At 36.9% G+C, this 16,435-nt stretch overlaps 1 protein-coding gene across 3 annotated transcripts in view; it reads right to left on the reverse strand.

The window, feature by feature from the left end:
- Nucleotides 1–16,435, reverse strand: part of LOC136875783 (uncharacterized) — a 100,254-nt gene that overhangs the window by 39,024 nt on the left and 44,795 nt on the right. For all 3 annotated transcript variants that reach the window (XM_067149381.2, XM_067149380.2, XM_067149379.2), the window contains one exon: nt 9,268–9,344. In XM_067149381.2, the coding sequence (XP_067005482.2) occupies nt 9,268–9,344 (77 nt within the window). The remainder of the gene's footprint in view (nt 1–9,267; nt 9,345–16,435) is intronic.

Consider the following 16,435-nt stretch of genomic DNA (forward strand, 5'->3'; position numbering starts at 1 on the left):
CAAGGACATTGTATTCTCAAGTTCATCTTTATGGTCCAGGTGATCACCTTTAAAATTTAGCAGCAGTTCCAAAATAATATCCGACCACATAACTCTCACTTTTGTCAACTAAAGCTCCATTTAGTTTACAACTTGTTGACAACATTAGTGGTAAGACTTCACAGCACAGCTACTCCTCTTTTATAATGATGTGTAAATACAACAGACATTGGTCTTTCACTTTACAATATTACTTATCTAGACTCACAGAGCGTGCTGGCGCTATGCAGAAAATTGAATATCTTTGCACATCGCCATGTTGCGGGCACTTCAGTTTTGAATGCATGGTTAACACGTGGTGATATTTACAGTTTCTTGTGTGTTTTTCATGGTGATTCCTATAGATTAGCAGATATGTGGTTGTGTTATGTGATAAAGTGATAATCTGTAGTATTGGGAACTATCTTTAGTGATAAGTGCAAGCTTACATTGATTGGGGATATTAAAGGAGAGTAGGCCTAAGTGAAGCCGTAAGTGCGGAGTGGAGAAATATTCACGATAGTGACCTCTTGTGCAGCTTTCAATTGCACAAATCAGTATCAAAAAGTATCTGGTATTTCTTTTAGCAAGCGAGTAGAAATTGAAATGTTATAAAATTACCATAATCGAGAATGGGCTACAGAGTGGTGGATTCAGGGATGTATGGACGTGGCATTCTCAATGTTTAGGCTTCTTCTTGGCGTTTTTCATTTAACTACGGACAGTTCTTAAGAACTAAACAGCCATTCTGAAAAAGTGCACATTTTGTTCTTACAGACTGTGTAACCCGTATTAAAATTTCGATAAACACGGGCCTAGAATCCGAAAAATATGATTGATAAAGCTTGAAAATCCCATCTATTTTTAGTCAAATTATGGCTTCAGATTGTTAACAACTATCAGAAAAATGATTTATTGATATCATTATCCATGTTTTCACATCTCCTTTATAATAAAAGAATTGTTAAGTATGCTGTTCCAGAGAAGTTTGACTAGGCTGACTCCTACTTTGCACTAGGAAACACTAATCAAACTACCTATTTAAATGTTATATTCATATATGCTTAATATTCAAGCTCCTTTGTCTTCTTTCTTATGTGACTCATAATGTTCCTGTAATAAAAATAGTGAGAACACATTTTCATTTTTAATTTGTGCTCAGAAAATCTCCTTTCAGTTCGAATTTATAAAATCAGTAGGGCTAATATTGGTATTTAAGATGAGAATAGTATGAGAAGGAATTTTGCAACCTAAATGATATATTTTTCCTCTCTTAAATTTAACCAACTGGTAAAATTATATTTAATTCAGAGAAATTTACACTAAGCTAGGCATTCTTTTCATTGTTAGATACACTTAGAATTATGAGGTAGAGTAGCACTAGTGTAATGAGTTTTTTCAGGAAAAATATTTTCAAAATGTAAAATAATGTAGTGAAATGTGAATGACTGCTGGCTCCACCACTCTGTTCTGAAATATATCACATGAGGTTCTATTTATGAAGAAGAAGAATATATTGTGATAAATCAATGGGAGAATGTTCTGACATTGTACCAGGAATGGTTGAGAACAAAAGCAGGAGATAGAAATATATACATTTCTTTAATTTCGAATACATGGCTATTATTTTTAGACATATTGCTTACAGATTTCCATTGAATAAATCTGAACTTCTGTCGAAGTGGCTTGTTGCTGTTAAAAGAGACAAGTTTGTTCCAACTTGTTCGCATAGACTAGGTTCAGTTCACTTCACAGAAGTAAGTTTTTGGCAATCTGAAGGGAACAAAATTCTGAAAGATGATGCAGTGCCAACACTGTTTGACTTTCCAGATCATCTACAAAAGGTACTTGTAGTTCAAGTAAGTTGGATTAAATTTTGAATTCATTTTTTAAATTTTTTTAATCAATGATAAGGTTTTTCTTATGGTAGACCCAATAAGTCTAAATATTTTTATTTTTTTCAGACTGAAAAGGCTCCCTGTAGGATTTTTAAAAGGAAGTTAGATTTTGGAGAGACAAATGAACAGAATAACACCATAGATCCCAGTCCATGTAGCAGTTCAGTCAGTACTGTTACACAGTGCATTTCATCTGAGCACAATTATTTTAGTGCAGGAAGCCCCACAAAACTGGGCCCATGACCTCGATGTTAGGCTCCTTTAAACAACAAGCATCATCAAGCAAGCATCACCCCACAAAACATAAAAATCTCAGTATATCTCAGTAGATTTCATAATTGAAGGTATACTCATCCTGATATACTATTTCACATCCTGGAAATAATAAAAAAGAAAAATGTCATTCAGATAGAAATTAGTAAAAGTTACTTGTGGTGAACGCTGGGCATAGCTTTATTTTTTACAGATTTCTGTAGTCATGTACCTTTTCAACAATTTGTTCATAGGACTAAATAATACCTGCTGTGATTACTCATAAGAAAGAAAAGATCTGCCATGTAACTTTCATAGAAAACATTCTATTTCACAGGTTTTCTTTTTGCCAATATTACAGATTCTTGCTTTTGATACAACTGTTTGTAAAAACTGTAAATATTGAAAGAATTGATGGATTACTAATGTTCTCCAGTCTCCTAAGTCACAGGTAAAAGATTGTTTTTCTCCTCATGATCTGTAAATCATACTGAAGTTGTAAACTGCTGTGATTTGAAAAGGTCTTTGTATTTTCATGAAAACTTAACTGCTGAGTGTAGGATTTAATTGCATGTGTCTATTCCGAATATGCAAACAAATCAGTTACAAACATGATCATTACAGTAGTCCTAATGTGAGCTATGTATTCTTTCTTGAAGATTATTAATTTAATGTTCTCGTATACAATGTTTTCTGTTTTTGAAGAGTGTTCTCTAAATTTAAGACGTGTGTTTATCTACGTAGGTATATATTTACTATCATTAGTAGTGTATTTTTGAAGTCTTCTTATCCAGTTTTCTAAATGTTGTTTTATTACATCTGTTACTTATAGGCTAGCAATCCAAATGATTTGTGCAGATTTGTTCAATAACAATGCAAATGTGTTCAGTTTGTAAGCATAAGTATCATTTCCGTGTTATTACCATCTTAATTCTTGTATATTTATTGCGTGTATTCACGTTAGTCGGTGTAGGCTGTGTCATTTATTATTAATGAATTACGACCTGAGAATAACTAAGTTTCCCTGATGCTTGGAATGAAACATTTCCATACGGATCTTCTGCTTCTGCTTTCTAAAGCGGCACCTTTTTAACATTTTATTTTGGATGTATCTAATGAACATCTTTTCTTACCGTGTTATCCTGTTTAACATTAAGAATTTCATTCTTCAGGTTCTGTATTGAATCAAGATTCACAATAGAGAAATGGGAAATTTCTCTATTGTGTTATCCTGTATCGCAGGAATAAAAATAACCTGTCGACAGGTGTTTTCATTTGTGCGTAATTGAAGTTAATGCATGAATTCCATACTACGGTCTCCTCGGCGACCTGCGGAGTGCCCACAACATGGCGATACGTGCACGGACAGCTCTTCCCCAGTCGCACGCTACTGCGCAGCCAGCGGTGTAGGGCCTTGGTTTGCTTGCGGGTCGAATGTTCCCTCAGATATTTTGAACTTCAAGAACTGAAGGCCACACAAGTTTAATAGTCTTCTTCTTCTTCTTCTTTTATGACCACATAGGATCACTTTAGTCAGTCCGTCGTTCAGGTCTCTTTGAAGGGATTGTTCGGGCTTTGCGGTCCTCCCAGTACTTCTTCAGACGCTCCGATCTTCGTGCCTTTCCTCAGTTGAAAATGTGCGTGTTGTTGGTTTGTTTTGTGTAAGGGTAAAGCGGAGGTTTGTATTCTTGAGTTTTGTATTCAATTTTATCTTATTTTTGGTGTCTTCTGTTGTAAGGCCTATTTCCTTAATAGTCTATAAAATTAAGAATATCCATTTTAGTTTCAGACACGTATGTTTTTATGACTGACTAAGTGATAATTTAAGATTGTTATTTATCAATACTTTTAAACAAATGCAGTGTCTGTCTATGTTCGTAGATGTCATGTATTGCTAGTTTTAAGACACCACAGTGTTACATCACTAAAAGCCAATAGTCTAATATCACATTCTAAGAATAGATAGGCTCCACAACTATTTGTTTTAAGATTGAGTTAGGTTGATGATACGCATTAAACAAAAGGCGAAACATGTACCGTAGAACTCTGTAGTACTATGCAAAAATCTAACCACATAAATTGTGGAATGTATTGAATAGGTGGTTCAATAAATATTCCTGTAATATTCTTGACATACCACTTAGTTGAGCAGCTCGCCTCCTTTCTCCGAAGTTTCTCAGCCCAAACTTTGCAACATTTTTTTTTTTTTTTGCTAGGGGCTTTACGTCGCACCGACACAGATAGGTCTTATGGCGACGATGGGACAGGAAAGGCCTAGGAGTTGGAAGGAAGCGGCCGTGGCCTTAATTAAGGCACAGCCCCAGCATTTGCCTGGTGTGAAAATGGGAAACCACGGAAAACCATTTTCAGGGCTGCCGATAGTGCAACATTTTTGTAACGCTACTCTTTTGTCAGAAATCACCCAGAACAAATTGAGCTGCTTTTCTTCGAATTTTTTCCAGTTCTTGAATCAAGTAATCCTGGTGAGGGTCCCATACAATGGAACCATACTCTATTTGGGGTCTTACCAGAGACTTGTATGCCGTCTCCTTTACATCCTTATTACAACCCCTAAATACCCTCTGTACCCTTTATTCCCAATCCCATTTATGAGATTACCCCAATGAAGATCTTTCCTTATATTAACATCTAGGTACTTACACTGATCCTCATAAGGAACTTCCACCCCATCAACGCAGTAATTAAAACTGAGAGGACTTTTCCTAGTTGTGAAACTCACAACCTGACTTTTAACCCCGTTTATCATCATACTATTGCCTACTGTCCATCTCTAACATTATCGAGGTCATTTTGCAGTTGCTTACAATCTTGTAACTTATTTATTACTCTATGCAGAAAAACATCTGCAAAAATCCTTATCTCTGATTCCATTTCTTTACTCAAAGAAAACATAAATGTCCAATAATACTGATTTGAGGAATTCTCCCTTAATTATTACGGGGTCAGATAAAGCTTCGCCTACTCTTAATTCTCTGAGTTCTATTTTCTAGAAATATTAGCCACCCATTCAGTCACTCTTAAGATTCTTGCATTTCTTCAAACTTTTCCTCAGAAATGTTAGCTAACATGGTGTTAATTTTTGCAAGATTTATAAACAGTGTGAATCTAGAAACCAGTGGGAGAAACAACCAGTTTTTGAGTACAATCCGATGTAATTTTGTCTGACTAAGAGTACAGCTGTAAAACATATCATAATCGGCAAAAACAGGGTGCCTCAATATTTGAATCAAAATTCCCAGCTAAGAACGGGAAACTATTTTTACAGACCTCTATCATCCTTCCCACGCATCCCTTTGTGACTTGTCCCCACTTCAAACCATGCTCGGATACGGGAGTTATTAAATATTATATTGTTGTTTACAGAAACTGTCCAGCAGGATCATTAATCACTTGAGCATTAATAGAAAAACGTATCCCTTCCAACTGCAACATGTTTCAGCTCTACTGCCTCCCGATGATTGGAAAGCAACACGCTTTGCTCTGGGTGATTACATATAGCTCGTCTAAGTGGAGTCTTGGTAGGTGTGCTAGGTACGAACTGACAAGCCCAACCTGGCACACAGGGGCGAAGCGCTGGCAACCAGGAATGAGTTAGCTGGAAAATTTATAATGTCCAATAACGTACCATTTATATTGGTATTATAAGTGGAGTGTTCCATGCTGTGATTGGAGAAATGGCTCCCTGGCTAAATGGTTAGCGTGCTGGCCTTTGGCCACAGGAGTCCCGGGTTCGATTCCCGGCAGGGTCGGGAATTTTAACCATAATTGGTTAATTCCGCTCGTCCGGGGGCTGGGTGTATGTGTCGTCTTCATCATCATTTCATCCTCATCACGACGCGCAGGTCACCTACGGGTGTCAAATCAAAAGATCTGCATCTGGCGAGCCGAACTTGTCCTTGGACACTCCCGGCACTAAAAGCCATACGCCATTTCATTTCATTGGAGAAATGGCTTGGAATGAGATAAGGAGATGAATAAGATGGAGTGGAGTTTTTTTTAAATTAGGAAAGATCATAATATGAAAATAAAGTTGGAATTCAAGAGGATAAATTGTAAAAATATTTGTTTAGAGGAAGATAAATGAGGGATTGGAATAATTTACCATGGGGGACGTAAGATAAATTTCCAACTTTGTTGATAGCAATGAAGAAAAGACTGGGTAAACAACTAACAGGGAGTCCACCATATGGGCATCAGCTTTAAATGCAGATCACCAGTGACAGACTGATTCTTGCAAGCATACTATCTATCCATTACACCTAAAACACCAGCAAAACAGCATATTTTGTAGAAGATGTGGACATTCTTCTACAGAAGGAAATACAGTGAAGCTTTCTTAGTGCACTCCTCATTAACATGTTCTCCCCTGTAACATGTCATAAATTCAATGTCCCAATTCTCATCATATTAAATCCATATAAAATACATCACTTATCGTGTCACCAATTTTTGCTAATACTGCTTCTTCCTAACGCGGAAAATGTTATTTGTCATCCCTTGTGAAAGGAACGTGATTTCCAACTCGACCAACTCGTGTAATATCCACTGCCACAATTGCGTTGTACCGGGAAAAGGCCGTGACTTCCTGAACTTCATAAGATAAGCCGCAACTTCGGAGAGCAAGCCATTACCCTCAGAAATGTTCAGTTCTGCTTGCTGGTTAGTAACGAGATTGCTGAATAACAAGTGAGCCTGTTTGTGCTTGTGTTTTGCAACAATTCAAAACTTAGAAATTTATTTTGTGTTAGGTGGTGCAGTGAAGAGTAATGAATATTTGTCGCGTGATAGCCTAGTTATGGATACATACAAAGACATGAAATTCTTTACTAATGAAGACAAAATTAAAATCTGCCAAAAGGTGGACTAGCGTCTGCAACTTTAAGCGCGCACAGGTGGCGCAAATGTTGCACCTCGTACCTTCGAGTTTCGACTTGATCACTCGAGTTGGCTGAAGTTTTGTTGGATTCAAAACGGTGGCCAAAATCATTCCCCGCAGTTGCACATGATCGAATATAATCTCCAATTTACTGCTCCGAATTAAAAGGTTTTTACTAACATATGTTTCAGAAAGAATGCGATCTGCAATAATATAAATTTTTTTTTATTGGCTCGCATGCACATGTTTTCATATTTGTTTCCTGGTGATTTTCATACCTTTCAGTGCACTTGTTATTTTATAAACCCCAGCAGAAAAGGTTTTTCATATTTATTCTCTCATGTTTTTCACACCTTTTAATACTTTCCTCTCATCTTTAGAAATGGTAGATACAGTTTTCATTATATCCACGGACACACGACATAAAATGCCCTGGTGTCAGAAGAAATTATATCTAACATTTCCATATCCCTGCTGGATAGCTTTTATTCATATATTCAGTAGTACGTTTTCTCACTAAGCAAGTTCTTTTTCCTTGTCCCCTGTAGAAACGTCTTAATGAGGTTTTAGTGTACTAAATGATCTCTTCATGGATGTTATCACTGCAGAAATTCTACAAACAATTCTACTAACTGAAGCTTTGAAATAATTGATGATGAACCTGAATCATCTGATGGCAGGTGACCAACTAAACAATTAAATGGCAGAAAACGAATAGCTTATACTTTGTGTACTTCATTAACAACTTCTCTTTTTTTTACTTCGATTTTGATTTCCCCGGGATTGATTTTCAATCGGTGTTGACTTTTAATTGAATAAATATGGTAAACAATTTAAATTTCAAGTTATACGTGGTATTCAAATAGAGAAATGATGCATTTACTGTACAGGACACCTGTAAGTTAAGATACTGTTATGTGCCAGCCCTGTGGTAGCCACTTTTGGTACTTCCAGGAAGGTGCTGGTGACTCCGAAGAGCTGGGATCTCCCAGCCGGCTTGTGGGATGGATGATATGGATATTGATTCCCATGGGGAACCTGAAATATTTGTCCTGAATGAGTAAATTTATAATGCCAATATAAATGGTCCCTTATTGGACATAATAAATTTTCCAGCTAACTCATTGCTAGTTGCCAGCGTTTCGCCCCAGTGTGCTAAGTTGGGCTCATCAGTTGGTAAATGGCACACCCACCAAGACGCATGTCTAGTGCATACCATTCCCTATGGGAATCAACATCTACATCATCTGATAGCCAGGCAGGCATCAATTTTAGGTAATGAGACAAAGTCTCTCATAGTGCATTGGCACTGCCGGTGGGTTCAAGTGGACCACGCAATGGCCTCCACGGTATGCGCTCATCTCATCTCATCTCATCAGCTGGCTTACCTGTGGGTTTCTTGGAGATTCAATGGGAATGTTCTTCTTCTAGTCACCTCACGAAAATTCTGGCTGAAATCATCTGAGCTTTAAAAAAAGGGAGGCTAACTGCGGACAGTCAGTCAGTGATGGACTCGGGGTCAGTGTTGGACTCCGTGGTGAAGTCAGTGAGAGACTCACTGTGTTAGGGTTCGGTGGCTGGGCTGAGGGCGACAGAAGTGTTGGCTGTAGCTAGTATCCCACAGAGGTCTGAACCAGAAGCTGTTGTTGTGGTGTCGGAGATTCCAGTGAGTAGGTGGGCTGGAGACGACGGAATATAAGACTGTGTACTACCTGAGAGTACTGTGTGTTTGTGTATTTCTGTGGACTGAGGATCGCTGCTAGTGAATACTGTTAAGCTATTTAGTTGTTCACTACATGTGACTGTGCGAATTACTGGAATCGAAACAACGAACAGGCAATGTGTGTCCAGTGGCCCGTAGCCCTGTGTTCAGATCCAGCTGTCTAGCTGCTGTATGAGGAGACTGGACTTGGGGAAAGTTAAAGTAAAGATTAAGCGTCCGCAGGAATAGCAACTGGCTGGACCGCCTGCTGCACTGCAAGTAAGAGGGACTTGTGAATAGACTTGTAATTAGTAAGTATGGCCATTCATGGTTAATTAGAACTGTGTGCGCACGTACGCATTTAGAGGGTGATCCTGAAATAAAGTAGAGTAATGAAACAGATGGGAGTTTTATTTGCAACAATATTATATCACCTGCATTTGAGTATAAGCTGTAGTCAGTTAAGAATGAAATACTTGAATAAAATACTTGACTCCTACTTCTTATCCCCAGTTGAATTTAAGTCAAGATCATCTTCAACAGGATCATCTCCAATGGCATCTTCATCTTCAGAATTCTGAAAGTAAACAGGTAATTAATAATCGGAGTTCAGCATTGAAGAGGCTAACAGTACTGTTTACGAAGCCTCTTATTCAAACAACCAAAAGTAGTTTCCATCTAGATCTGACCTGGATAAAGAATAAAGAGTAAAAGAAGTCTATACTAAAGAAACAAGTACCAGATATCATCAGCATATAGCTTGAAGTATACACATAGTGTCCACAGAAATATTCTCTTAAGTTTCCATGACTTTCCCTGACCTACTAAGAAAAATTTTCCTGACTCACGAAAACTGAACGACAAGTTAATTGGCCGAACAGCATGTTTAACAAGGAACAAAAAAGAAAATTCCATCATTCACATAGCTGGCCTAATTCTCTCTCCACTTCCTGTTTTTTCAATTATTTAAGGAAAAACAATTACATTGATGGGCATTTCATATATATAAACAAGTTGTTTAAAGGTAACATGTAGGCCTAACATATACCTTTATCTTATAATTTCCAAGGAACAAAGTACAACTAAATTATTAATAGAGTACCGTAATTCAAATACTGTATGAAAATAAAATTATTTTACCACAGCAATCTAATACTATTTTATGTGGATTTAAAGCACTCTTGAGATCAAAAGCAATTAACTTGTGTTTCTAATACAGGTGAATATAATGAATTCCAATCAGTCTAGGTCTAAATTCAAAACAGTTTTCAAATTTGAGGACAAATCTAAATCTTCTGAGGAAAGGTTCAACATCTGGTAAAATACTTCTGAAAGCATTTAATTCTGCCATAAGTAGTGGAATCTTCATGGCTTCTCTTAGGTATTGAAGGTTTTTGTTGTTTTTTTTTTTTTTCAGTGTACTCTTTCACATATTTGTCAATGTGATCATAACTGATCAACACAGCATCCATTTTCCAACCATCTTATTGCAGTGAACTTGTAAGGGAATGTGGTGCTTGTTGTTATGTCTGTATATTTAGCATGTCAAGCAGGGCTATCTTTGAAAAAGATTGAGCAGAGATCTGAAAAAATTAAAGATTAGGTCTCGGGTTTAGCACTTGAAAATGATTTTCAAGTTTCTTAATAAAAATGAGGTTAACATTCAGCCCATCCATTGAGACTTGCAAAATACTGCCTAAAGGTAAGGAGAGCCCATGTATAAATCCATCTAACAAGTGATCCACAGTTGCCCTGCTTAAAAATACATTATTCCAATACCTTGTTACAACTTTTGAAGACTTGCATCCCTAAACCTTACGCACAAGTCCATTTGTCTTCTTTGGACAAATATGTCCAACGATTCGTCAAAACAAACAATATAGTCAGAGCACTGTTTAAGTCATTTTTCAAACTTTCTTTAAAATATGGGGCTAATCCATTTTTTATAACATAAGAAGCCTTAGTCTTGCCCATAGTAAAGTTTTGAGCAATTTTACTGTCTGGGAACATTGTTTTGAATACTGCAGAAGTTTCATCACATGGCTTCAGCCAATATGACTCATCTTTATTCACACTGAAAGTCTTTAAACTCGTTTGACTTGTTCCTGGCAATACCAATTCCTTTGTAGCTGTGAATGTAGAGCTAACTCTTGGCTGCGTATCTTCACGTGGAGATGGAGTAGAGGTATTCTTTGCAAAGAAAGACATTGTTGGCTGGGAAGGTGAAGTAGAGATATTCTTTGCAAAGAAAGACCTTGTTGGCTGGGAAGACTTAGCTTTCATGTATTTTATATAAGTAGGTCCTTTAGCATGAAAAGTGACTGCTTGTTTACCCATATTACTAAGATTGAATGATTTACAACACACTTTAGAATGCATCATTTACCAATATGTAAAACCAACAACTCAGTTCGGTAAATACGTTACTGTCTAGCCAAAGTTTATTAAATGTACACTGCTTGTTACCCATTGTCATAAGTTTCAAGAAAGCATCCTAGAACTGAAATAAAAAAGAATAACATAAAAATGGTTGAAAGAAATGATACAAGGGCACAACAAAAATTGTAAAATTGTTACACACTTCTTTTGAAAAAATACCTGAAAAAGAAATGCTACAATAGCCTGGGTTACAACAGACTAGAGCCTAAAATTATCCCCTGAAATCCATCATTGGGGAAGATTTCCCTGACTTTCCACAATTTTGTCTATTTCCCTAACTTTCCCTGATCAAAATTTTTTTCCCTGACTTTCCAGAATGTGGACACTATGATACAATACTAATGAGTTACAAGTTTGGAATACAACAAAAATTAAAAACACACATCAGTAAGAGAAAAACAAACCAAAAACAAAAACAAATGAAGTACCTTCCAGTATGAGAAATTCAACTATGTGAACAATTATTTGTGAATCTTTAAATTTCTCATATTTTAACACAGCCAGGAAGTGAAATTTAATCTGCACAACCTATAAGAAAAAAATCTATTTTATCTTCAAATGTAAATTGATAACTGTGATAAAATTCATAATTCACTAGCTGAAACCCATCACAACATGACAGTCAATGGGGTAAATATTTAGTGAAGGAGTTATATATGAGACATTTTTTGTACAATTACTTTCGGCAGTACTGCAACTTTAAGGATGTCAAAGGTCCGCACTCTTGACATTGCAACATATGCCATGGCTGAAAACTGCATATTCTAGAGCTTTATTGACCATGATACAAAATGCCAAGCGTATTGGAAATTGGTGAAACTTAAAAGAAAATGGAAATGTTTTATCTGAAGTAGTTAAATCATCATGATGGATTATAGATCTTTGCCTATTTTGAATGTACAGTGCAATTGATCATCTGCTGCGAAGCAAAATGGTGGCTCTTCCTCTCCCTAAACTAAAGCACTTTTTAATATATATGTTTTCTAGTGTGCACGGGACCATCGATGAAAAATGCATTCTTGACATTTATGTTGTTTTGTTGGGGCATGTCGAGGATTTCCTTAATATAATTTAAAGTTGTTCCATGTTTGCTATGAGCACAATGTCAGCCAAATCAGATTTGAAAATTGGCATATTACAATTTGCTTGCAGTAAGGTACAATCCTTCAGGTTTCCACGACAGTAAATTATGATACTGTGGATTGACTCACTTTTCTAACTACCAGACTGAACTCAGTGTTAAAATTATGACATGGAGAAAAGGACTTTTACATTTCTCTGACATCATTTCAAGCTAACCAATATAGGGAGAGCTACAAAGAGAGAGAGCAACATTGTGCCGAATAGTTTCTTCTCGACTAAGCAACTCTCTGCAACTATAACACAACACAGACTGGAGCAGATGACCAGGAAGGCAGCAGATGCGTGCTTGCCCCCTTCCACCTCTCCTTTCGCATCGTATGCCTCAGTGCTACCACAGTCCACATGGCCTTGAAGTACTGGCGAGCGTTTTTGCAAATCAGAATGACTATCAAAGGGTACCATGAATACCATTGAATAGGTGGACCCTTCTCTACCCTTTGATAGTGGTCAGTTGTCAATGAAACTCAGAAATCAGAATGATATACTTTTTTAATAATTTAAAAATTACAGCAAGAAATGCTTATGCTTTTAAAGGCACTCTGCAAATCTACAGGCCAAGAGGTGTCATCAAAATGATTTATGATGTCAATTGGTTCAGCCGTTTTCTCAAAATCGATGTAACAAATATCAGCCTCGTGTTTTAAATATATTAATTAACTTGAAGGTAATTGTAATATAAAAATCTGGCCATGAGTATTTCTGCTACAGAAATGAAGGAGACCGTACAGCCAGCAACTCAACACCCAGTATTAGGCGGTAGAAATTATTCTGACACCCTAGAGAGGCCAACAATCTTGGGTGGAAGCGTTTTTCCAAGAAGTATTGTGGATCCTTAGTGTCAATTAAATCCACAGAGCCCCTGTCCAAGATTATAGGCAAAGTCCATATTGGCAGTGAAGGCAGAGAAGACGATTTTGATAGTGTAGAAATGGCTTAAGTGACAACCCAGATTCTTAGTGCTGCATGAAAAGCATGGTAGTGTCTGACCCACAGGAGATGGCTGCCAAACCACCCCAGTCAACAGCAGACTATAATAAACTAATAGAGAGGAGCAGTGTCCATCATCACCAGGATGACCTATAAGAAGGTTGACTCTCTGCAGCCCATCACTGCATCAACATCAATGGCTACAATACTGCACAGTGGAAGGCAATGAAAACCATCACACTAATTTCCCACTAGACTCCCCATGAACAGAGCTAATATGAATACAAATTCTTCAAGCAACCTGGCTGATATATAGTGTCACCATGACGAATAGAAGAACAAGTGTGAGGACTCATCGAGTTCAAGCGCGCCCCACCAGGTAGCGCTAGAGTGGGCTATGTCCACAGTACCGATCACCTGGTCTTACCAATGGTGCCAGAGGAAACGTATTACTCCGTAACTGATAAGTATATACACTGTATTTTAAAAACAGTGAGAGATAGCAATTGCAATACCATGGTAGGGTACAATGGAAAAAATCATACACGAAAATAAGACCTACGACCTTCATCACATGTTGCGAAAAGCACAGGTTACTCGAGTGTACCTATACAGATAAATAACACATAATTCCCAGCATATTAAAACAAACGCACATAAAATATAGGTAATACTCTAGTTACCAACTCAGTTTGTCGGTTACATTACTTTCGAAAACTAAAGTGAAGATTTGGCGGATGTTTGAGATTGTAAATCTCGCCGGATTTCTTTCATTCTGAAGAAAAATCGGTACTTCAGATAATGATAAACAAGTTTGGAGATTATATACATAACATGTTGAAGACAACAGCCAGCTTCTGAAGGATCAACTGAAATGTTGTCTATGGAATCGATACAATTAAAAAATATATATATATTTCGCGCCACATCAATTTTCACTTCGGTTTTCCACTAATTATTTTCTCGGCCTGGAAAAGAATGTCACATATACTTTTCGAAGGGCGTGTTAAAAACATTTCATTATTGCTTGAACCGTAGTCTTTTATTTCGGTGAGAGCTGAAAATGTACTTTGATTATTGTCACATAAAGAATGGGCATTGATCGAACACTTAATTTAGAAGAGTGATTAACAACGTACTCAGCCAAATGGTACACTAAACACTTATCAATAGAAGAGTTTCGAACTGCGCTATCAAATTCAGGTACAGAGCTTTCCCAGTCTTCGGTATTTATTGCATCTTGAACCACAATTTTTTGCTTAATGGAATTTTCCACTGTCTTCTTATACATTTCCACATTCCGGGCTAACATACGCATCTCATTAACATACGAGGTCAAGATCGTCTCCCGTTTAGGTGCGCAATTTCCTCCTACATTTAAATCCTGCTTTGTAGGGACGTAGATACACTGAAGTAGATGCAAATGAAGGAAATCTCTCTTCAAAAGGTATTTTGGAAAATTAGGGAAAATGTGAGGCACTGCTCCTCGACGTAATTTCCATCCCACACGAGAGATGGCCACTTTTTCACCATTCACTATAAAATTATCTGATTTTACTATCAAATCATCAGAGAAATGAACTTGACAAATTCTACTATTACGCGTTAACTCAGTATCCTTTCGTGGAATAGCTCTGACCCATTTTTCAAATTTATTTCTATCCTTCTGTGGTGAAAAGAATCGCATATCAGTAACTACTTTACCATAGCCTGACTTACAGCCAGGCACAAAACAGTACGGCATGTTGAAATATTAATTTAATCAAGCCACATAAGATACGTGCTCTAAGTACACAACACGCAATGAACTGGGTTTAGGAAATGAGAGCAAAGAAAATTCAACTTATTGAGCGAAATATCTCGCACAGTAACGTCTCCCGCACTTTCCTATACCCGGCTTGCTGGAACTACTGGAGCACGTGTTGGACAGAATCGCTTGCAGTGCTTGCAGTGGCGGGGCCACAAACTACCATGCTATAACGGCTGAGTCCTCACACTTGGTTCTTCTATTCGTCATGGTGTCACATCAAGTCCAAGGTGAGTAGTGTTAAATTAGCTACTTGGCACCAAAGATAGACTCCCAGGCTTTGTGTGGTAAATATGTGCCTGGGAAGAGAGAACAGCTACAACAAACTGGAAAGCTCCAAATAATAGAAAATGACATGGAACAATATAATCTAGACTTACTTCATCTCTCTGAGACCCATTCGAAATATAATGGCTTCTTCAAAACCTACATAACCCTAAAGAGCATGTCATGTCAACTAAATGAACTAATTTGACCATGTTTGGTCCTGTAACATTGACTGTGAGAACTAAATAACACAATGGGTTCTTAGTGGGACTACCCTGTCAATATTTATTACATACACACAAAAAAAAAAAGTTAATCTACGTTATTCATACATTTCGAGAAAAATTAGATCATTCTCTTCATGAACAATCGAAAATTATACAAATGTCCATACATTCCAGGACCCAAAACAAAATTACAAAATGTCAATATATGATGATGTATATCTAAACAACTTAGCTTTAAGAAATAGAGTCTTTACAATGGTGAAAAGATGAGTGTATCCTCTTTATTCAACACATTATATATTCCATCATTAGACGGAGTAATCAAATTCAAACATGTTTCGGCTCGTGTGAGCCATCTTCATTGAAAGAAATGGGGGGGGGGGAATAAACTACATAATATAAGCTTAAAAATGCCAAAAAACATAATGAAAGAACAAATGAAAAAACAAAAGAGAGCCTAGATAGAAACTAAATTAGCAACAATATGCAATATTTACATCATCATCATGTGGAGCAAAAAACAATTCACTGCGACAGAATTCAGTGAAATAGGGGTTAATATAAAAACATAATTGAAACTAAAAACTGTGTTAACCTAAGAAGAAAAGAAATGAAAACAAATGATACAGATGGAAATGAACAACAATAAGTGCACACAGTGAGGTTGCAGACCTCTTAGTTTACAAAATGATACAGATGGAAATGAACAACAATAAGTGCACACAGTGAGGTTGCAGACCTCTTAGTTTACAAAATATGTGCACTTATTTTTCATTTCCATCTGTATCATTTGTTTTAATTTCTTTCTTCTTAGGTTAACCCAGTTTTTAGTTTCAATTATGTTTTTATATTAACCCC

The sequence above is a fragment of the Anabrus simplex genome, chromosome 6, assembly GCF_040414725.1.
Source record: "Anabrus simplex isolate iqAnaSimp1 chromosome 6, ASM4041472v1, whole genome shotgun sequence".
NCBI lineage: Eukaryota > Metazoa > Arthropoda > Insecta > Orthoptera > Tettigoniidae > Anabrus > Anabrus simplex.